Source organism: Aquarana catesbeiana, linkage group LG04, assembly GCF_042186555.1.
Source record: "Aquarana catesbeiana isolate 2022-GZ linkage group LG04, ASM4218655v1, whole genome shotgun sequence".
NCBI lineage: Eukaryota > Metazoa > Chordata > Amphibia > Anura > Ranidae > Aquarana > Aquarana catesbeiana.
Genome location: NC_133327.1, coordinates 30,055,647 through 30,080,089, shown reverse-complemented (window position 1 = coordinate 30,080,089; position 24,443 = coordinate 30,055,647). Strand labels below are relative to the sequence as shown.

General features: G+C 41.1%; 1 protein-coding gene across 1 annotated transcript; it reads left to right on the top strand.

Annotated features, from left to right (window-relative positions):
- The first annotated feature begins 21,367 nt into the window (after window positions 1-21,367).
- On the top strand, window positions 21,368-22,285 carry LOC141141352 (olfactory receptor 13D1-like). Its single transcript, XM_073629018.1, has one exon. The coding sequence runs from the start codon at window positions 21,368-21,370 to the stop codon at window positions 22,283-22,285; it is 918 nt and encodes a 305-aa protein (XP_073485119.1).
- The last annotated feature ends 2,158 nt before the right edge of the window (window positions 22,286-24,443 follow it).

Genomic DNA, 24,443 nt, shown 5'->3' with positions numbered 1-24,443 from the left:
TTAAACCATCAGATAAAGGAGGCAATTTAGTAGTGATGACAACAGAACAATATGAATCAATGATTTTGCGTCTCTTACAAAATCGAGACTGGTACAGGAAAGTCTCAGAGACGCATGTCACTAACATGATTCTTTGTTACAAAAAGTTGATCGGTACTGCATACAATAAGGCCCTAATTACCAAATCTACATGGGAGTTCCTCAATGTGTCTTGCCCTCGGATCCCCACACTGTATGCCCTCCCCAAAGTTCACAAGGATATAAACAACCCCCCCGGCAGACCGATCGTGTCCGGAAACGGATCCCTTACGGAAAATGCCAGTCAACTAATAGATGAATTTCTCAGACCACATGTGGAGGGATTGACATCCTACCTACAAGATACCAGTGAATTATTGAGGGTTTTGGATGGGCTGACCATCCCGGAGGGAGCGTGGCTTGTCGCCCTGGACGTGGAGGCCCTCTACAACTCCATCCCCCATGATTTGGGGGTGGCAGTTGTAGAGGGCTTCATTTCTCGTGATGGAGATGTACCTAAGACATACGGTTGCTTTATTTTGGATCTTCTGAAGTTTATTCTCATGAATAACATTTTTTTGTTTGCTCGCTCCCACTACCTCCAGGTGCAGGGAGTCGCTATGGGGACCAGATGTGCCCCCACTTATGCAAACCTGTACCTGGGGGAGTGGGAGCAGAACCTTTTTTTCAGGGAAGATTTGGAATATCTGACGAAAAACATATCAATATGGAAACGATATATTGATGATGTTTTCCTAATCTGGACAGGAAGTAGAGAGGACCTTTCATCTTTTTTTGAGAGCTTAAAGACTAATCCCTATAATTTAACTTTTACCATGGAAGCAAGCCAAACGACCTTAACATTCTTGGATGTTACTCTTTTCATCAATCCAGATAGATCGATTGGAACTACCCTCTTCCGCAAGGCATCTGCAGGAAATTCACTCCTGCATGCGGCCAGCTCCCATCCCCAACCACTTATTGATAATGTCCCCTACGGACAGTATTTGAGACTAAGGAGAAATTGCAGCGAGAACACTCATTTTGAGTCCGAAGCCAGGGCATTGAGGGAACGTCTTAGAGCAAGGGGATATAGCAACAAATGTTTAAAAAGAGCCTATCTTAGAGCGAAAAGAAACCAATGTCACCAACTAATCTATAGGCCTACAAAATCAAAATCAACCTCAGGCCTTAGAATGATCACTACCTTCTCTGGTCAGCATCGACAAATGCGTGAGTTGCTGCAAAAACACTGGTATTTGCTGATGGGAGACCCTAGGGTATCTAAACACCTCAAAGAATACCCTGAGATCACTTTTCGCAGATCCCGGTCAATCAAAGACCATTTGGTTCACAGTCACTATGTTCCACCATCTACAACGCAGATTAAAAACAAAGGCACTAGACCCTGCCATAAATGTGACTTTTGCAGATACATCTATTCATCTCGCAACATTACCCTTCCCAATGGTCAGTTATATAATCCTAAGTTCCTAGCTACATGTCAGTCCATAGGCGTAGTCTATATAATGATATGCGAATGCAACGCATACTATGTGGGGAAAACCAAACGCCCCTTTTTCCATAGGATTAGAGACCATGTTTCTCTAGTGTGTAAGAAGAGGATGGAGACCCCTATAAGTCGACATATGGGCCTTCATCATCAATTTAACGATCATTTGATGCACTTTTATGCTTTGGAACACGTTCCCCCAAATGAAAGAGGGGGTAATTATGATAAAATCCTGCTACAACGTGAAACCAAATGGATTGTTACTCTCAATGCTCTAAAACATCCAGGCCTAAATGATACCTTGAGTTACAAACCTTTTTTATAATTCATTTTTGTTAATGTAAAAAAATACAATACATTTTCTCCCCTTTTTTTTTTTTTTTTTGCATTATATATTATATATATTATTTGACGGTTTAATTAACCCAATTATTAATATTATTGATTTAAAAATGTGGTATGAGCTCATGCTTCTGCCTTGGTTTTCTCCCTCTACACTATTTGGCATGTATGGGCACCCCGGGCACCTGGTTAATCATTTCCTAATCAATGTCTTGGTTGCTCGGTTGCCCGTCTTTTAGACGCCTTGCGCGGCGGTTCCCTTTTTGCCTCCGATTGATCTGTGCAAACGGCATTGTTTATTTTATTTAATCAGTGACAGTGAATTTGAGGGCTTTTTCAATTCTAGACCATTTCTATATAATGCTCAATTTTGGCTACTTTGTAGCCATGTTATTTTAGTGACCTTCAATTCAATTGCATTTACCGATTACAATTTAACTTTATTGCTGTCCCCTTCTCTTTTTTGAGCCATGTGAGCCTCCTTACTATCATACTTGGGACGTAGGATTTTCAAAGATGGCCGCGAGCCCATTTGCCAGTACTTGACGTCGCTCACGCTATCCGATGTACGGGCATCGGAGGTATGCGCATGCGCGAGCGTCTTTTTTGTGTCCGCAGCGTGACGACGAGTCAGACGTCGTCACGCTGGAGGGTTTTAAAAGCGGGGCTTCATTCCCCGCCAATCTCTGTCAGTTCCTGTTTGATACATGGGGCAGAGATACCTCCCGGACGGGCTATTCTAATTCAATAAGAACCAGTAAGTCAATGTTTATTTGCTTCTTACATTTACTATGCACTCTTAAATATCGATGATACTCAGAGACACTTTTCCAATATATCTTTATATATATTTTTTAGGTTCTTTGTGGTCAGTTTGCAGCAATACCTCCAGGTCCAGCTTAGCCAACAGCTGTGTATGGACGTATACCGCCCCCCTCTGTGTCTGCTACTCCACTGCGTTTTTAGAACCATCTTTCTACATTTGTTAGCAATTTTGCAATCTATCATCTCTCGGATGTAGCTTTCTTTTTTATCCTGAATTGATTCTATTGAGGTATTCCTGGATTGAAATTATTTTATATTTATATAGAATTATCATCGTTAATTATTTAAACCACTTAGACTTACTTTTTTCTCTTCCAAAGAAGAGCTTATACTTAAAGATTTTTATCTCCCTCTGCATGCCTCCCTAGTGAGGTGAGAATCAAGGAGGAAGCATTTTGCCATTACACAATGTCTATGTGATTTGTAGACTTCTTCCCACAGGTAAGCTCTTTTGAGCTGAATGATGATAATGCAAAAAATCCCCCTCCCTTTCTCTTTCCCCTTCCCTTTCCCCCTCCCTTTTTTTTTTTTTTTTTTTTTTTTTATATAATGTTTACACAGATGTAGATTTAATTATTAGATTTATTTTGTATATTGTCTATACTCTAATATTATGATTGCATGAGGTATCAGCAGATATGTATATGTATGATTTATGGATATTCTTTCTATTTCTTATAGTTGACCTTAATATCACAAATATATCTCCTGAAGAAGCTTATGCAAGCGAAACATGTTGAGAAAGTGGTATTAATTTGTATATCAAAGGGTTATCTTCCCCCCCCCCTCTTTTTTTTTTATATTGTATATTGTCCTTGATCATGTCTGTTTCCTTTTATAAGATTGTTTAATAAAATATGATTTTATGATATGTTGGTTATATTACCTGACTCAAGCACCGTTAAAAGTCCCTGAGGACCATATATTGGCCTCAATGCCCCTCTCTTACATTTAAAGTGAATATTTGGGATGTGGTGCTATTGAATTTTCCTCTCTTTCCGTAATTTTTCTGTAAATATCATTTAAATGTTTAGCTTTTGTTAAGAAAAGACTACTTGAATATCAATTAATAGATGTCTGGCGCCTCCTCCACCCTAAGGATAAAGACTTCTCATACTTCTCCACGACACACCAGTCCTATTCTAGAATAGATAACATTTTTCTAGATCATTTCCATCTTCCTCTCCTTAAATCTACTCATATAGGTATTGCAACCATATCTGATCACGCACCTGTGACAATGCGCATGACCATGCCCACCTTAATCCGTAACACCCAAAGCTGGAAGCTCAATAACTCTCTTCTCTCTAACCCGACTGAGGTCTCCATGTTAGCCTCCCACTTGACGCAATACTTTAAAGAGAACATTCCCTCTGTGGCATCTCCATCGCTGGTGTGGGAGGCTCATAAGGCTACTATGAGAGGCCGTTTAATTGAGCTAGGTGAGAGGAAAAAAAGGGAACATGGTCATCAAATTGCACAGTTATTACAGCAAATAACAGACCTTGACAAACAGCATAAGCTTTCCCTCCATAGCTCTCACCTCAATGCTCTCACACTTAAACGTGAAGAACTAAAAAATTTACTAGACCTAGACACTAAACGGAAATTTCAACGCATATCGCAGAAATTTTATGAATAGGGCAATAAACCAAGTAAACTACTTGCTAGATCCTTACGGGCTAAACAAAGTCATTTAACCCTAAAATTAAACTCCCAACAGGGGAGCTTGTCCATGCAACCCCACATATTGCCAAAGCTTTTAAAGAATTTTATGCAGATCTTTATAATGTCACAAATGGCCTATCCCCCCTTTCCCCATCAGAAAGACGTAAGCGTATGCTTTCCTATTTGAAGGCGGCAAATCTCCCTAAACTATCTAGGTCAGCCCTTGCGGAAATGGAAACTGATTTTTCAGTTGAAGAATTTCAGACAGCTCTGAAATCCTCCCCTTCAGGTAAAGCTCCTGGGCCTGATGGATACACTATCCTATACTATAAAACATTCCAAGAGATCCTACTCCCTCGCCTCACAGCCTATGCCAACTCAATCTCCCAATCCTCAGGCCTACGCCCGGAATCCCTCTCAGCCCACATTACTGTTATCCCTAAACCGGTAAAGACCCTGCCCTTTGTAGCAGTTACAGGCCAATTTCACTGATAAACGTTGGCGTTAAATTATTTGCCAAGGTGATGGCTAACCGTATACTCCCTCTATTGCCTAGCTGGATCTCTGCAGATCAAACAGGTTTCATGCCACACAGAGAGGCTAAAGATAACTCCTTACGTACAATTTCTTTAAATTAATATGTTCAGAGGTGTTTCCAGCCCACCCTGCTCCTTTCTACTGACGCTGAAAAAGCGTTTGATAGGGTGGACTGGAACTATCTTAAGATGACTTTACGTCACTTTGGTTTAGGCCCAAAGATGTATCACTGTATTTCTTCTCTTTACTCCGCTCCCTCTGCACAGATTCGTATAAACGGCTTACTGAGTGACCCCTTCACCCTACACAATGGCACTAGACAAGGCTGTCCCCTATCCCCCCTTCTCTTTGCCATTACTCTGGAACCCTTCCTAGCCACGATTAGACATAACATTAATATACATGGCATACAAATAGGTGATAGAATTCACAAGTACGCTGCCTATGCCGATGATATACTCTTTTTTATCCAACAGCCACGTATTTCTCTTCCCAACTTAATGTCAGCTTTTTCCGCCTTCCAAACGATATCCAATTTCAAAATAAATCTATCCAAGTCCGAAATTTTGAACATAAATCTTCCCAGAGCAGAGGCGGCCTCTCTAAAACCCTTCTTTCCCTTCAAATGGGAACTGACCCACATGAAATACCTAGGTATATTCCTCACACCTAAACTGCATTCTCTTTTTAAGTATAATTATATGCCACTATTAAATAGTATTAAAGAGGATTTACGAAAATGGGCCAGTCTGTCACACTCCTGGCTGGGGAAAATAAATATCATCAAAATGAACATACTCCCTCGCATACTATTTCTTTTTCAGATGATCCCACTGGGGGTGCCTGTGGGGTTTTTTACTATCCTGCAAGCGATGGTCTCCCAATTTGTCTGGAAGAACAGCCACCCCAGAATATCCAGAGACGTTCTTTTCCGTTCTAAGTGCTCTGGGGGACTGGCTCTCCCAAATTTTAAGACATATTATCACGCTGTTATACTCTCTAGACTTACTGACTGGAAATATGCTCTTAATTCGAAACTATGGGTGCAAATAGAATACTCTCTGAGTGGTGCAGATCTTTCTGTTGTCCCCTCGAGCGTATAGGAACATTTCCCACACTACATCAGCACTCACCACATCCTCACAAGACATCTGGGACGCCCTACATAGGAAGCTTTCCTGGAGATATGACTCCCCACTAATGCCCCTCTTAAATCACCACTATTTTTTACCAGGCCTACTGGACCCAGGTTTTAAATCCTGGACCTCAGAAGAACCTTTTTTGTTACATCATATCCTCCACGCTAATGTAATTAAACCTCTTCCTGAAATCCTCTGCTCTAAACCGATTACATTTTTAGATAAATGGAGATTTCACCAACTACAACGCTTTCTAAGATCCTTCCCTCACCCGTTAAGAGGCTTACAAGATCTAAATAGCATAGAAGAAATATTCTACCCAAAAGATCCCCCATTACACGCTATTTCACTATTCTACAAAGCTCTTACTGACTTTCCTAATTCTCCATACCCACACTTTCTGGCTAAATGGGAAATAGATTTGGACTCCCCCATTACAAACACACAGAAAGAAAAGTCTTGAAACTCACCCATGTCTCCTCACCCGCTTCAAAAATAGCAGAAGTCAATTACAAATTACTTACCAGATGGCACTATACCCCAGCCAAACGGCACCAAATGTTCCCTGACAGTTCCCCATTGTGTTGGAGGAGCTGTGGGAACAAGGCTACTCATGCTCATATATGGTGGTGCTGCCCATTCATTCGCCCCTTTTGGACTGAGGTTCTCAACCTTATATCTCAGATTTCAGATGTTAATCTCCCAAATGATCCTTGGACCATCCTCTTTCATGCTACTAAAGAATCCATTGTTTCCTATAAACGCTCGCTCATACCCCATCTGCTGAACACTGCCAAGGCCCTAATCCCCATCTTTTGGGGTCAATCCACAATCCCGTCCATAAAAAGATGGTTACAGAAGGTCGCAGAGGTTCACCATTTGGAAGACATAACTCATAGCATCAGGGGTACTTCTCAGAGACACTCTTTAACATGGGCACCATGGATAAAATTCATATCTTCACCCTTCTATAAAGATATTTTAACACAACCAGACTAAGTCTGCGAATATCTCCTCAGCCACTGGATATGGTCTCTTACTAAATAACTTAAGTCTAGGGATTTATCTCCCTTTGAATGTGGATTATCCTTCCTCCTGAATAACTATATAGCAACTGATATTGCTACTCTAACACACAACGACACCCATGCCACCCCCCCTTTTCCTTTTTGTGTTTCTTTTCCTATCCTTTCTCCTATCCCTACCTTTTTACTCTCTTTCCTTTTCTCCAGCCATTTTCTTCTTATCTCTTCTCTTGAAAGCATTTTCTAACCACCCGCTCTATCTTGTTGCAATATTAATGTCTGGATTTAATTTCTTTTCTTTCTATTTGTTTATGTAGAAGTAAGCTTTTGCTTAGTTTTTGGTTATATCTGTCTGATCAATTCCTTTTGCATTTACAAGGGCAATTTTTTGAATACTGATATATGCTTGGAATATGTGCACTATGAATCCATTGTTTTCTGTTCAAAAGATTGCTTTCCATATGTTATATGTTTACTTTCTTCTTTATATTAATCTTTAATAAACAATTATTAAACAAAAAATATATATTTTTTCTTTACACACAGTATTAAATACTCAGTTATTCAGTTTACGGATCCTAGGACTCCTCTTACCCATTTCATACCAGTCACTGGGGTTTCCTCTTACCTACTGACTGTGATGATATGAGCATTGGTGTGCAATTCTATAATTGTATCATTATAAAATTACCTTCTGTGGTTTTTCCTAATATGCAATAGCATTTAGGTTTCCTAGGTAGCGCCAATCACTCCATCTTTTTTCAGTTTATTTACGTTAGCAGAGTACCCTCTGTGCGTGCTCTGTGTAAGGGAAGCAGCAACCTGTTCTCTTACCATATAGGCCCATCCTAAGCGCAGTTTTTCTACGTGTTACTTCATCCGCAAGATGTCCACCATTTCCACCATTTCTTCAAAGGCCATATTGGAGGCCTTAAATTTCCTCCTCGGGGATCGGAACGTTTCGGGCTCCGGGCTTTCCTCCTCGTTACTGGAATATTTTCCAACCCCCTGCTGTGTCTCCGCCATGTTGCTCCTACTGCACCCCGAAGAGGGAAGGGGCGGGGAATATTCGTGAAAAACAACGCCAGGGGCGGGTGACGCGGGCAGATTTTCACGCATGCACAGTGTATATAAAGCTAACACACATGTGTCGTACATACGATCTGTGTGTGGAGGAAGGAAAAACGGAAGTGGCGAGCAATCTAAACAAAGGTAAAATTTGAACTTGGCCCATCACAGTGGCCTATACTGCTTCAAGATTGAGGCCTATATTGGGATAAGATAATAAGAGTTTAGGCTGACATTAGTGTTTTTGTCTTGTGTATTGTCTTACAGCAAAGATGAATCACTTTAAGGACCCAGAATTCATGGTCGGTTTCATTGACAGATACAGGGAGATGAGGAATTTGTGGGATGTGAAACACAGCTTATATTATAATAAACAAGCTAGGAGGTCATCGCTGGAGAAACTTCTGGAATTTGTGAAGACTCGGGTCCCTGATGCAAACATGACGTTTTTGGAAAATAAAATTGGGATCTTGAGGAACATGTATAAGAAGGAGCATAATAAGATCCAGAAATCACTCCGATCAGGAGCATCAGCAGAGAATGTTTGTGTCCCCAGGCTGTGGTACTTCAACAAACTGCGGTCTCTTTCGACCCTTGCCTGCAGCCTTCCCTCCACTGTTCCCTCAACCCCAGCAGAGGCTGACAAGGAACAATCTGGGCCTTCCATCCTGGAAAAAGTGGATGCTCCCAGCTGGAGCCAGGTATATTATTTTTTGACATATTTATTGTCCTAATATTAATGATGTTAACTAGATGTTATAATTGATTACAAATCAATGATTAGGGAAGCCAGTGATTTCCTCAGGAGCCCCCCCAATGCTGAAGAGGCCTATGGCTGCTATCTAGCCACCAGGTTGCTGGAATTGGAGAAGGGAATTTTTTATGATGCCAGATTAATGAAAACAGCCACATATATGAGCAAGCCTATCCTCCTCCTCCTCCTCCTGCCACAAGTCCACCACCAGAGCCACAGCCTCCAAGAAAGGGTGCAGGGAAGGCTGCAGGGAAGCGTGGAGGGAAGTCTGCAGTGAAGACAAGAAAGTGATAGCCTGAGTTCAGTCTGGTCTGACAGAAGACGCAGGCTGTTGTAGTACCACAGCCTGGGGATATATATGTCATCTGCTGCTGGTCCTGATCTCTGGGATTCCTGGACCAGATTGTGCTCCCTATTATATGGACTCCTCAAGCTTCCAATTTTCGTTTCCACAGACTTGATGTGTGCCCTAGAGGTTAAAAGGCTTTGCAAATTCCAAAAGTTTGTCCAGCGTTGACTTCCTCTTTATTTTGTTACCCAGAATAAATGGATATTTTATTTTCACAAAATACTTTCCTATGTGTTTTTATTCAAAAAGAACAGTTTGTGAGTAGGCAGGTTTATTTAAAAAAGACAATGTCAAATTAACAAGGGACAACAACCTCCTTGATAAAAAATATAACATAATAATGTTATTGTGGTGACTTGACACTCCAAAAAATCAAATTATATGGAGATCACTAGAAAATAATTTTTAAGTAATCGTAAAATAAATCTTGATGGAATAAAAAATTATAAAAGATGAGTATAAAAAATAATTGTAAACATTATTTATGGAGATTGGGCATTTAAAAAATAGAATATTATTCATGAGATAAGGATAAATAATGAAGAAATCAGTTTGTGAAAACTCTGTGTGAATATGAGCATTAAAACAACTTCATTCTTCTAGCATTATAAAGAAGAAAAGAATGTGCTGCATTAAAAGATCATTAGCAGCGTCAGGAATGTGCTAGCTCCAATACAAACGCTCGTTTTACCACACCGAGCGCTTCCGTCTCATACTTGCTTCAGAGCATGCGTTGTTTTTGGTCCGTCGGAACAGCATACAGACGAGCGGTTTTCCCGATAGGAATTGGTTCCGTCGGAAATATTTAGAACATGTTCTATTTCTAGGTCCGTCAGAATTTTCGGAAATAGAAAGTCCGATGAGGCATACACACGATCGGAATATACGATGAAAAGCTTCTGTCGGACTTTTCTGTCGGACATTCTGCTCTTGTGTACGTGGCATTAGTCTTTCTAATTGTCATGATTTCCAGTGCCAATTGGAATAAGAGTAAAGAAAATTCCAACATTTTATTTGCCATCAGAACAGGTATAGGGGAAATCTTCCAATGGGATCATCAGAACAGGAACAGAACAGGAAAAGAACCATCAGAGCAGGAATAGAGGGGAAATCTTCCAATGGGATCATCTAGTGAATGAAACATCAGTGGAAAAAAAAATCCTGAAAGTTGTTTGCCACTTCCCCACTCTATAAAAAATCATTGGCTTTAGATATATTTTTATATCACATATCATATATTTTGCTTTAAAGCTAATGATTTTGTTTACAAAATGTTTGTACATTTTAAAGCAAGTGTTAATCAATTCCCCAATATGCAAAAAATATGCCGCAAGGACACATAGGACTTTGGGGAACTAAGCAAAACACATTCATGAGATGCTGAATACTAATATAAAAGCCTCTTTAATCCATGTATTGCTACACTATAGTGCAATCGGCAGAAAGACACTAATCTCATGACATCTTTTATTGAAATATCAAGACAAAAGGAACAATTATGAGCAGAATTATTATTATTATCATTATCATTATTTTTTTTAGTATTTCATGTTAAAGGAAAGTAAGCTTAACAGCATTTTGAATCATTTACTATCTATTTCTAAAATAAGTGTGTCAGTAATAATTTATTATTCACAATAGCATATATTCAGGTAATTTCAAATATGAATTGCTCAATTTTATGAATTGTCATATAGCCCTATTGTGGAGCTTGTAAAATGGCTTATTTACAACATGAACTTAATTACTATACATCATTCAGATTAAACTTTTGACACAGGTAGCCTTTAGCCATATGTGCCCCAATGGTTGCAAGCAAACTTGTAGACTTGTACTTTTCCTATAATGACAAAGTGTCAATTAGGTTAATTAGAGGTCGAGAATTATAACTTTTGACTGTCGTCATTGAGCAAAGCTTTAAAGCAGAACTCCGGGATTTTCAAAAAATCCCCTATTAGTACACCCCCCCACAAAACCCTAAACAGATATTACATTTGTGAAATTTCTTACCATTTAAGAGAAACGACTGATTGAATTTTTAGAAAGTCAGCTCTGTGATTCAAAAAATGCAGAATCTTTTCTGGCAAGGAGGAGGTGTTAGAACAGGGATTGCATCATATGCTCTTCTCTCTCTCTAAACTGTACATTTCCCATGAATCCTTGGGATTGGAGTGAATGTGGGAGGTACACTAGGCTTGTAAATGTGAACTCACCCACTTCAACATAAATCACACCCCTCATTCTGTAGCTAGCAAGCCATACATAACACACAGTATAATATGTTATAGCTTTATAAATACAAAGCATTTTAATATATATGCATATTAATATAATATTAATTGAATGCATTTAATATAAATGCAAACAAGTGGCATGTGTCAGTGTCCACCAGTGTAGCTTATCAGGGACCGCCAGTGCCGAATGTCAGGGACCACCAGTGCCAAATGTCAGGGACCATCAGTGCCGCTTGTCAGGGACCACCAGTGCTGAATGTCATGGACAACCAGTGCCAAATGTCAGGGACCACCAGTTCTACTTGTCAGGGACCACCAGTGCTGAATGTCAGGGACAACCAGTGCCAAATGTCAGGGACCACCAGTTCCGCTTGTCAGGGACCACCAGTGCCACTTGACAGGGACCACATGTCAGGGACCACCAGTCAAGGACCACATGTTGGGGACCACATGTCATGGACCACCTGTCAGGGACCATATATCAGGGACCACCAGTGTAGAGGGGGGATCATTATCAGAAATCACTTGTATGACACAGCAGGGATCTCTGGCGGTGTCAGGTATTGCATATGAGAACATCGATCGCTGATGTCCCGCCTATAATTTTTGTCCGGAGTTCTGCTTTAACTATCTTTTTTGATAAATGTCAGGATAGGTGTCAGAGTAAATGTGATGCAAGCAAAGTACAAGAAGATTATCTTACCACAAACTGTGCTACCTGTCTATGGCACAGAGAATTTAAAACTCTAGGCATATACATATATATAAATATAGGACAGAAATGAAGGCAGCTACGTAATCAAAAATACATCATTACATGTATTTTCTTAAAATTCAAACAGTTAAAGTGTCCAAATCTGATCCAGAATTGCTGGATTGTATTGTGAGAAGGAGAAGCAACACAAGTAGAGAAATAAGTAGAGATGGGCCAAACACCTCCCTGTTTGGTTTGTAGCAGAACTCCCAAATAGGAAAAGTTCTGCCCTGAACCTCAAACTCCATTGAAGTCTATGGAGGCCAAACATGAGAAATCAAAAGTGCGCATTTTGTAGGCTTATATGCAAGTAATTGGCCATAAAAGGGGTATGGGGGTCCATGTACTGCCCTGAGGGACATGTATCAATGTAAGAAAAAAAAAACATTTAAAAAGATTGTTTTTAAAGGAGCAGTGATTTTAATGATGCTTAAAGTGCAACAATAAAATGAAAAATTTCTTTAACCACTTCAGCCCAGGAAGATTTGTACCCTTAATGACCAGGCTATTTTTTGTGATATGGCATTGCGTCGCTTTAACTGACAATTGCACGGTTGTGCGACGCTGTACCCGATCAAAATTGATGTTCTTTTTTTCCCACAAATAGAGCTTTCTTTTGTTGGTATTTGATCACCTCTGGTGAAAAAAGAGCGACAATTTTGAAAAAAATTTGTTTTTACTTTTTGCTATAATAAATATCCCCAAAAATGTTTTTAAAAAACAAATTTCTTCATCAGTTTAGGCCGATATGTATTCTTCTATATATTTTTGGTAAAAAAAATCACAAGAAGTGTATATTGATTGGTTTGCGCAAAAGTTATAGCGTCTACAAAATAGGTGATAGATTTATGGCGTTATTATTATTTTTTTTTACTAGTAATGGCGGTGATCAGCAATTTATATTGGGACTGCGACATTGCGGCGGACAGATCGGACACTTTGACACTTTTTTGGGAACATTGACATTTATATAGTAATCAGTGCTATAAAGAGCCACTGATTACTGTATAAATGTCACTGGCAGGGAAGGGGTTAACTGTGGGGGGATGGGACAGCCTGGGGGAGGAGACCGATCACTGTTCAGTAGCAACAACAGTCTCCTCATCCCCAGACAGAACGGAGATCTGTCTGTTTACATTGACAGACCTCCATTCTGTCTCTTTCAGGAGCGATCGCGGGTGCCCGGCGGACATTGTGACTGCCGGGCACACGCATAAGCTTCGTCGTCGCACCCCTAGTGCTCTTAAAGAAGCTGACGTACAGCTACAATGGCTCGCCCAGGGGAGCCATCCTGCTGCAGTATAACTGCGGTGGCTGGTCCTCAAGTGGGTAAATATAGTGCCTGGGGGTCCCCTTAGTCTGCCTGTAAAGTCAGCATGTAGCATGTATAGAATGCGCTGCAGCAAAAATAACATTTCTAAAGAAAAAAAAAACAAGTCAAATCACATTTAAATTGACTCATGTTTGCAATCGCAGAAACCTGGCTATTTAAAAAAAAACAAAGAAAAAAAAACGCCTGGGGTCCCCCCCTAGTCCATACCAGACCCTTCGGGACTTCTGGAAATCTCTGGATCGAAGGTGAATATTGCAGCAACATATGGTTTTGTTATTGTATCTTTTAATAAACTACTCATTTTTTTCTTGTTATTTTTGGATAGAGATCAAAAATGTCATATATGGCAGACTATCAATTCTTAGATTTGATTACTGCATTGCTTTTATTATTTAGACTAGTAGTATTTTAAGCAAGTAATACAAATAAATACCTGTTGATTTTGACAGAATTTAATTATCCGTATTGCTTTTGTGAGATGACTTGAAAGCACAAACAATCTTATCTCAGTTCCATGCTATTTTCAAGAAACCACTAATTCCCTTCCGTCTATGTAATGGAGAGTAACAAAAACATGCATATTTGTATTCCAAATCAGGGAAGCACCATTAGTGACAAACATGACTTCCTGCATAGAAATAGTGTAGGGTATCATCTTAGTACTTGTAAGCTAATATATATACAGTACATACAGTATCTCACAAAAGTAAGTAAACCCCTTAGATTTTTGTAAATATTTTATTATATCTTTTCATGTGGCAACACTGAAGAAACAACACTTTGCTACAATGTAGTAGCAGTAGTAGCAAGTAGTGAGTGTACAGCTTGTATAACAGTGTAAATTTGCTGCCTCCTCAAAATAACTCAACATATTCTCTAAACTGCTGGCAACAAAAGTGAGTGCACCCCCTAAGTGAAAATGTCCAAATGGGCCCAATTAGCCATTTTCCCTCCCCGGTGTCATGTGACTTGTTAGTGTTACACGGTCTTGGTGAGAATGGGGAGCAGGTGTGTTAAATTTGATGTTATTACTCTCATACTGGTCACTGGCAGTTCAACATAGCATCTGATGGCAAAGAAGTTTCTGAGGATCTGAAAAAAAATAATTGTTGCTCTACATAGAGATGGCCTAGGCTTTAAGAAGGTTGTCAAGACCCTGAAACTAAGCTGCAAGTCAGTTTCTCAGACCATAAGCGGCCCACTGCATCAAATTAGTCTGCATGGCTGTCGTCCCAGAAGGAAGCCTCTTCTAAAGATGATGCATAAGAAAGTCCACAAACAGTTTGCTGAAGACAAGCAGACTAAGGTCTGATGAGACCAAGATAAATGTATTTGGTTCAGATGGTGTCAAGCGTGTGTGGCAGCAACCAGGTGAGGACTCACTCCAGGTGAGGAGTACAAAGACAAGTGTGTCTTGCCTACAGTCAAGCATGGTCATGGGAATGTCATGGTCTGGGGCTGCATGAGTGCTGCCGGCACTGAGGAGCTACAGTTCATTGAGGGAACCATGAATGCCAACATGTACTGTGACATACTGAAGCAGAGCATGATCCCCTCCCTTCGGAGACTGGACCGCAGGGCAGTATTCCAACATGATAATGTCCCCAAACACACCTCCAAGATGACCACTGCCTCCCTAAAGAAGCTGAGGGTAAAGGTGATGGACTGGCCAAGCATGTCTCCAGACTTAAACCCTATTGAACATTAGGGATGAGCTTCGATTTCGAGTCGAACTCATGTTCGACTCGAACATCGACTGTTCGCAAGTTCACCGAACAGCGAACAATTTGGAGTGTTCGTGGCAAATTCGAATGCCGAGGAACACCCTTTAAAATTCTATGGGAGAAATCAAAAGTGCTAATTTTAAAGGCTTATATGCATGGTATTGTCATAAAAAGTGTTTGGGGACCTGGGTCCTGCCCCAGGGGACATGTATCAATGCAAAAAAAGTTTTAAAAACGGACGTTTTTTCGGGAGCAGTGATTTTAATAATGCTTAAAGTGAAACAATAAAAGTGTAATATCCCTTTAAATTTCGTACCTGGGGGTGTCTATAGTATGCCTGTAAAGGGGCGCATGTTTCCCGTGTTTAGAACAGTCTGACAGCAAAATGACATTTCAAAGAAAAAAAAGTCATTTAAACTACTTGGGGCTATTAATGAATTGCCGGTCCGACAATACACATAAAAGTTCATTGATAAAAATGGCATGGGAATTCCCCACAGGGGAACCCCACACCAAAATTAAAAAAAAAAAATGACTTGGGGGGTCCCCCTAAATTCCATACCAGGCCCTTCAGGTCTGGTATGGATATTAAGGGGAACCCCGGCCACAATTAATACAAAAAAAAGGCATGGGGTCCCCCTCAAAATCTATAACAGACCCTTCAGGTCTGGTATGGATTTTAAGGGAAACCCCGCACCAAAATTAAAAAAAAAACGGCGTGGGGTCCCTCCAAAGATCCATACCAGACCCTTATCCGAGCACGCAACCTGGCAGGCTGCAGGTAAAGAAGGGGGGACGAGAGAGCGCCCCCCCTGAACCGTACCAGGTCACATGCCCTCAACATTGGGAGGGTGCTTTGGGGTAGCCCCCCAAAACACCTTGTCTCCATGTTGATGAGGACAAGGGCCTCATCCCCACAACCCTGGCCGGTGGTTGTGGGGGTCTGCGGGCGGGGGACTTATCGGAATCTGAAAGCCCCCTTTAACAAGGGGACCCCCAGATTCCGGCCCTCCACCCTGTGTGAAATGGTAAGGGGGTACAAAAGTACCCCTACTATTTCACTAAAAAACTGTCAAAAATTTTAAAAATGACAAGAGACAGTTTTTGACAATTCCTTTATTTAAATGCTCCTTCTTTCTTCTATCTTCTATCTTCTATCTTCCATCGGTTTCTTCCTCCATCTTCTTCTTCTGGTTCTTCTGGTTCTTCCTCCGGTGTTCTCGTCCAGCATCTTCCTCCATGGTGTCGGCGTCTTCTTCCCTTCTTCTCCTCGGGCCACTCCGCATCTATGATGGCATGGAGGGAGGCTCCCGCTCTTCTCTTCGTCTTCTTCTCTTCATCTTCTTCTCTTCATCTTCTTGTCGGGCCGCTCCGCATCCATGATGGCATGGAGGGAGGCCTCCGCTGTGTGACGCTTCTCCTCTTCTGACGGTTCTTAAATAATGGGGGTCGGGGTCACCAGATGGCCCCGCCCCCCTCTGACGCACTGGGACTTGACGGGACTTCCCTGTGGCATTCCCCGTGACGCCACAGGGAAGTCCCGTCAAGTCACCAAGCGTCAGGGGGGGCGGGGTCACCGGGTGGCCCCACCCCCCCATTATTTAAGAACTGTCAGAAGAGGAGAAGCGACACACAGCGGGAGCCTGCCTCCATGCCATCATGGATGCGGAGCGGCCCGAAAAGAAGATGAAGAGAAGAAGATGATGAGAAGTAGAGGAAGAGAAGAAGATGAAGAGAAGAAGATGAAGAGAAGAGCGGGAGCCTCCCTCCATGCCATCATGGATGCTGAGCGGCCCGAGGAGAAGAAGGGAAGAAGACGCCAACGCCGCGGAGGAAGATGCTGGACGAGAACACCGGAGGAAGAACCAGAAGAAGAAGAAGATGGAGGAAGAAACCGAAGGAAGATAGAAGATAGAAGAAAGAAGAAAGAAGAAGCATTTAAATAAAGGAATTGTCAAAAACTGTCTCTTGTCATTTTTAACATTTTTGACAGTTTTTTAGTGAAATGGTAGGGGTACGTACCCCCTTACCATTTCACACAGGGGGGAGGGCTGGGATCTGGGGTTCCCCTTGTTAAATGGGGCTTCCAGATTCCGATAAGCCCCCCGCCCGCAGACCCCCACAACCACCGGCCAGGGTTGTGAGGATGAGGCGCTTGTCCTCATCAACATGGGGACAAGGTGTTTTGGGGGGCTACCCCAAAGCACCTTCCCAATGTTGAGGGCATGTGGCCTGGTACGGTTCAGGAGGGGGGGCACTCTCTCGTACCCCCCTCTTTTCCTGCGGCCTGCTCGGATAAGGGTTTGGTATGGATCTTTATTGGGACCCCACGCCGTTTTTTTTTTTTTATTTTGGCGCGGGGTTCCCCTTAAAATCCAAACCAGACCTGAAGGGTCTGGTATAGATTTTGAGGGGGACCCCACGCTATTTTTAAAAAAATTTTTGGCCGGGGTTCCCATTAATATACATACCAGACCTGAAGGGCCTGGTATGGAATTTAAGGGGACCCCCACGTCATTTTTTTTTTTAATTTTGGTTCAGGGTTCCCCTGTGGGGAATTCCCATGCCATTTTTATCTATGAACTTCTGTGTGTATTGTCGGACCAGCAATGCATTAATAGCTGCGAGTAGTTTTTAAATGACTTTTTTTCCTTTGAAATGTCATTTTGCTGTCAGACTGTTCTAAACACGGGAAACATGCGCCCCTTTACAGGCATACTATAGAGACCCCCCAGGTATGAAATTTAAAGGGATATTACACTTTTATTGTTTCACTTTAAGCATTATTAAAATCACTGCTCCTGAAAAAACGGCCGTTTTTAAAACTTTTTTTGCATTGATACATGTCCCCTGGGGCAGGACCCAGGTCCCCAAACACTTTTTTATGACAATAACTTGCATATAGGCCTTTAAAATTAGCACTTTTGATTATTCATGTTCGTGTCCCATAGACTTTAACGGTGTTCACGTGTTCAAACAAATTTTTTGCCTGTTCGCAGGTTCTGGTGCGAACCGAACAGGGGGGTTTTCGGCTCATCCCTATTGAACATCTGTGGGGCATCCTCAAACAGAAGGTGGAGAAGTGCAAGGTCTCTAACATTCACCAGCTCTGTGAGGTCGACATGGAGGAGTGGAAGAGGACTCCAGTGGCAACCTGTGAAGCTCTGGTGAACTTAATGCCCAAAAGGGTTAGGGCAGTGCTGGAAAATAATGGTGGCCACACAAGATTTTGACACTTTGTGCCCAATTTAGATATATTCACTTAGGGTTGTACTAACTTGTGTTGCCAGCGGTTTAGACATTAATGACTGTGTGTTGAGTTATTTTGAGGGGACAGCAAATTTATGCTGTTATACAAGCTGTAGACTCACTACTTAAAATTGTAGCAAAGTGTCATTTCTACAGTATTGTCACTGTGTTGCCAGACCTATACACAAAGAATTACTTACCAATATTCCGCTTTATTTCGGACGACTTGCACAAATGGGATAAACCCCAATTCTCATGGTTCGGCCGCGCAGCTATCCTAAAGATGAGTATTCTCCCCTGCATCTTATATATTCTACAAACAATTCCCATTAAGCTTGTGATGACTGACTTTCAGATGTATAAACAGCAAAGAGAGTCTGTTAGTTGCCATTGATGATTTTTGTGTAAGATTCCTATGGAAACAAAAACACTTCAGGATTAGCTTTGAGCAACTAACGAAACCCAAAACGAAAGACATAATTGGCTTCCCATGCCTTAGGAATTACTATCAAGCTTGTCACCTGTTCAGGATTGTAGACTGGATGATACATGACTGTCTCAAGGACTGGGGCAGCTTAGAAGACTCCTCATCTCTATCACTACGGTTCACACCTTGGATCCTTTCCCGCCACATCTCTCAGGCCCTAAAGGTAAAACGCTCTTATTAACCCAGCCCTAAGTTGCTTTAGAGAGGCATGGACTTTTTTTTTAACTTTCCTCAAATCCAGGACCCCTTACTCCCGTACAGTTCAATCAGACTTTTTGTCCCAGGATGTCTACCCAATTTTTAGCTGGCTCTTGTTCCTATATTGAAATACTAGCACACCATTTCTTCCAAGACGGCATTCTCTTGGACCGCAACAAGCTTTCAGCAAGTCTAAACAAAAATTCCTTCCCCTATTGGATATACTTTCAGGTCTGCCACTTCCTCTGAGACATTAACCGCGACTCCTCAGTATCTCGCCCCCTCACTCAATTTGAAACTCTATGCACCTGATCCTCACCCTCAACAACACATGATTTATAATATCCATACAATGCTCTTTGATTCCACTTCCCCCAAATCTGGGAAGGCATGCCACACCTGGGAAAAGGAACTGCAAGTAGATTAAAGCCTGGGAGGAACCTCTCCTGAGCGGATCTCTACACTGATTTCCAATTCTACACTGCCTTATGTGGAGACCGAGGAGATGACCCCCTCAGATCCCTCTCTATCCTTACTCCCATCCCCCTACATCCTTTTTTTTCTTTAGAATTGTTAGTTTTGCTGCAGCAGGTTCTTTACATGGTACAAATGCGCCACTTTACAGGCAGACTAAGGGGATCCCCCAGGCATTATATTTAAAGGAATTTTTAATTTTTATTGTTGCACTTTAAGCATCATTAAAATCACTGCTCCTTTAAAAATGATAGTTATCAAATATTTTTTTTTTTTAAATGTGCATTGATACATGCCCCCCAGGGTGGTACCCAGGTCCCCATACTCTTTTTATGGCCAATAACTTGCATATAAGCCTTCAAAATGGGGATTTCCCTGCTTAGGAGTTGAAACCAAACAGGGGGGTGTTTGGCCCATCACCAGTGGGTGTGTGTGATCTTGCGGGAGGGGTGGGTGTGGGGGTGATGTATATGTGTGGTGTTTATTGAAGGTTGGATGGGTGGGGTGTGTATGTGGTGTTGTGTGTAGGGTGGGTGTGTTGTCTGTATGGATGCTAATTGTTGGGGGGCTCATTTTAGGATGGAGGGTAGCATGGGCTTGGGTGTTGGTGTGGTTAGGGATGTGGTCATCTTGAAACATGCTAAGGGGTGGTCGTATGCATACAGTTGTTGTTGGTGTATGTATCAATGTGGTTGGGTGCATACATGGGGGAGTGTGTGTTTAAGGTGGGTCTAGTGGTTTTACATTTAGTATGAGGTGATTTGCTCCTTGGGGTTAGGTATGGGCAGGGGGTGTTGGAAGGGATTTAGTGAGCGATAGTTATGAAATTGGTAGTGATCTTGGGCTTAGCCTTACATGAAATCGATGAGGAATTTGGTTATTTTTTCAATAGGTTGGAGATTTTAATTAGTGTCATATGGTGAATACATTTTTTGTTTACTAGTGGCAGGTTGATCGGTTGCAGTCTCCATCTCCTCCCTGTGTTGTCCACTGCCTCCATTGAGGTCCCCTGCTTTTTTGTGGGGGTCTTGGTGTGTGTTTCGCTTTGAGTGGCGGTCTTGTTCAGATTGTGGGGTCCATGCATACCCAGCACATCAAAACTGTGTAGTAAGCTGTATATATGGTATAGTGTATTCTATTTATGTTATGCAAAATGTCTATGTTTATGTATTCTATGAGATTATCATGTTTTTGGTGATTTTTAAAAAAAATTTTTAGATACTCCTGTGAGGTCCCTGAGGAAGCAGCTTTTATACTGTAAAGCACGTTGGTCTAAGCCATCAGAAATACCCAAGCATCCATTGTTATACCTTTGCAGAACCCTTCTATGTTTTTAATTGTGTTTTGTTCAAACTGTGGGAGCATCTATGGTCATTTACAACAGATCGTTTTATATTTATGTTTGTTGTAATAAAATTATGTCTTATGAACATTGATTGTGTTACTGCTTTAAGTACAAAGCCTTTAAAGTCCCAGTGTTTTTGCTAGGAATATTTCATTTCAATTGTGGTTTGACATTCATACATAATTATTTTATTGAAAACAGATGTAAAAGGTTTCTTTAATGATCTATGTACCAGACAATGACTAAGGGCAGTATTAGCATATTTATTATCACATATGATGACTTTATAAGAACCAAAACTATTTTCTCATCACAGTTTGGAGTGATTATTATGTACACCCAAAACCAAAGCACAGTCACTGAGTTCATTCTTCTTGGACTCTCTTCGGATACTTTAGTACAAGTTCTGCTGTTCCATATTTTCCTGGTAGTTTACATGACCACACTGACTGGAAATGTCCTTCTAATGGTGGCTGTGAGGACTGACAAACGTTTGCACACCTCCATGTACATCTTCTTGTCTAGTCTCTCTTTCTTGGACATCTGCTACACTTCCTCCACTGTACCCAAAATGTTAGTAAATTTTCTTTCACCAAAAAAGAGTATTTCATTCACTGGCTGTGTTGTCCAGTTCTATGTTTCCCTGATCATGGGACAAACTGAATGTCTGCTTCTGGCATTCATGGCCTATGACCGATATGTTGCTATCTGCATCCCTCTGCGTTACAATATTATCATGAACAGAATGGTCTCTTTTTGTATGATTGGCATATCATGGTCGACTGGTTGCATGGCTTCATCTATTGTTACGTTTTTAACATTTAGACTAAAGTTCTGTGGCCCTAACATCATCAACCACTTTTTCTGTCAGCTCCCTCTGTTGCTTCGACTCTCTTGCAGTGACATCTCGGTAATCAACATCATAAAACTGGTTAGCATACCCATTGTACTTTTCATCCCACTTTCACTAATCCTCATTTCATACATCCGAATCATAACTGCTGTCCTAAAAATTCGTTTGGGAAAAAGCAAAGCATTTTCCACATGTATTCCCCACCTTGTGGTGGTGGTCTTTTTCTATGGATCGGCCATGTTTATGTATGGTAGACCTGAGCATTTAGTCACAGGAGACACAGACAAACGGGTGTCTGTATTTTACACAGTGATCACCCCAATGCTGAACCCCTTGATCTATAGCCTGAGGAATAAAGATGTTCAGGGAGCCATGAGGAGGCTGATAAGAGCTTAGAAGGATTTGGGATTTGCATTTGTTTAGATCAGCTTGTTGAAGATAAAATTGGTACAAGGTTCTAAGTTCAAGTTCTCCTAAGTTTTTGTTCATGATCAATATTTTTTATTGAATTTCAATTTTTCAGAGGTAATATCATTAGATGTAACATCATAAAGAGTACAAAGAAGAATCGTGACCATAGCTAAAGTCCAAAATTGAAGAAGGACATACAATCAGTGCAGAATTCTCTATTAGTGAAAGGTATACAAGCATGTGTACAAGCCCTTCGAATTAGCAGTGGAATCAGAAACCGGATTTTCGAGTATTCAAATGTTCCGATTTTAGAATTTTTGATCTTATGAATTTTCAAATGCTTGGATTTAAGAATTTCAGAAGTTTCCAATTTTTGAATTGTAGAATTTCTGAATTTATTCAAAATAACGAATTTCGATCATAATGAATGACCCGAAAAACAAAAAAAAACAAAAAACAAATGAGAAAACTAACTGATTTTTCGGGAGTGCACGTCTTTTTTTTTTTCTTTCACAATCTGTTTATTAGTATTTCTCTTCATCACAGATACATTATTAAACAAAACAAACATGGAAAACAAAAAACATATTAACATTATTAACAGCCACTGCTATGCAAAAATGTACCATTTGACTGTAAACATTGTTCAGACACAAATTCAGAAATTCAGAACAGTATTGTTACTTTTGCATTGTTATTATTATTATTGATATTTCATTCATATAAAGATCAAAGGGGTGGACTTTGATTTGCATATGATGTCAGTTGTACAAATAATAAAAACATTTTTTAAATACAATTGGTTCCTATTTGACCCCTTTTAACCTTTAGTTTACCCTAATTTGTTTAGGTTCACTTTTTTCACAAAAAAATGAAAAGGTGAACTGACTCCAAATATGGCTACCCCTTTGTACATTGCTGCACATAGCAGCCATAATGCCCCCATTTTACCACAGTGTAGCTTTTCATATACCACAATACACAGCTCTCACCCAAAAGGGGAAGCTTTGCTTGCTCACACACTCCCCCCTCCTTTGCCACATTTGGCACTATATGGGGAGGAGGGGGAAGCAGGACCTGGTTTTGACAGGTATCCAGTCCCATTTCCTGTTAAGATCTGCTTCATGTCCAGACCCTCCTCCTTCCCCCTGCTGCCTTCTGGGACCTGTGTGTACCCCAGAAGACAGTGGGACCATTCAGAAAGTGCAGCGCGACTCATGCATGCACAGTAGGAAATTTGTTTCCCTTACTTGCAATGCCGGCTCCTGCACCCGATGAATCGGCTTAGGATGCCGACGCCGTGGGACTCCAGGACAGGTAAGTGTCCTTATATTAAAAGTTAGCAGCTACAGTATTTGTAGATGCTGACTTTTATTTTTTTCCCCCCAGACTGGAACTCTGCTTAGGTGCTCATTAGTCAGTGCTTCATTCTTCTAGGACACCTGTTAGACGGAGCCTCACATGTGCTCCTCATTGGTCAGCAAGCCCATGTAGCTGTGCTGACCAATGACTGATTTTCATTGCATCACATTTTTAAGCAGTTACACTTTAAAGTGATTCTAAAGCCTCAAGGTTTTTTACATTAACCACTTCAATACTGGCCACCTTTACCCCCTTCCAGCTGAGGCCAATTTTTACCTTTCTGTCGCACTTTGAATGACAATCGAGCGGTCATACAACATTTTAACCATATGACATTTTTCATCTTCCCCCACAAATAGAACTTTTTTTGGTGGTATTTGATCACCACTGGCTTGTTTATTTTTTGCGCTACAAATAAAAAAGACCATTTTTTTTAAGTCTTAGTTTCTGTTGTAAAATGTTGTAAATAAGTTTTCTCCTTCACTGATGGGCACTGATGAGGCAGCACTGATGGGCACTGATGAGGTGGCACTGATGAGGTGGCATTGATGAGGAGGCACTGATATGCAGCACTGATAGGCAGCACTGATATGCATCACTGATGGGCACTGATGGATGGCACCGATGGGCACTGATGAGTGGCATTGATAAATGGCACTAATAGGCAACACTGATGAGGATGCACTGACAGGCATTACTGATGGTCACTGACTGGCATTACAAATGTGCACTGATTGGCATCCTTTATGGAAACTGATTGTCATAAAATGTGGGTACAGGT

Excerpts from the sequence above, each read along its gene's own strand:
- LOC141141352 (XM_073629018.1), top strand. The coding sequence starts at position 21,368 with ATGTACACCCAAAACCAAAGCACAGTCACTGAGTTCATTCTTCTTGGA.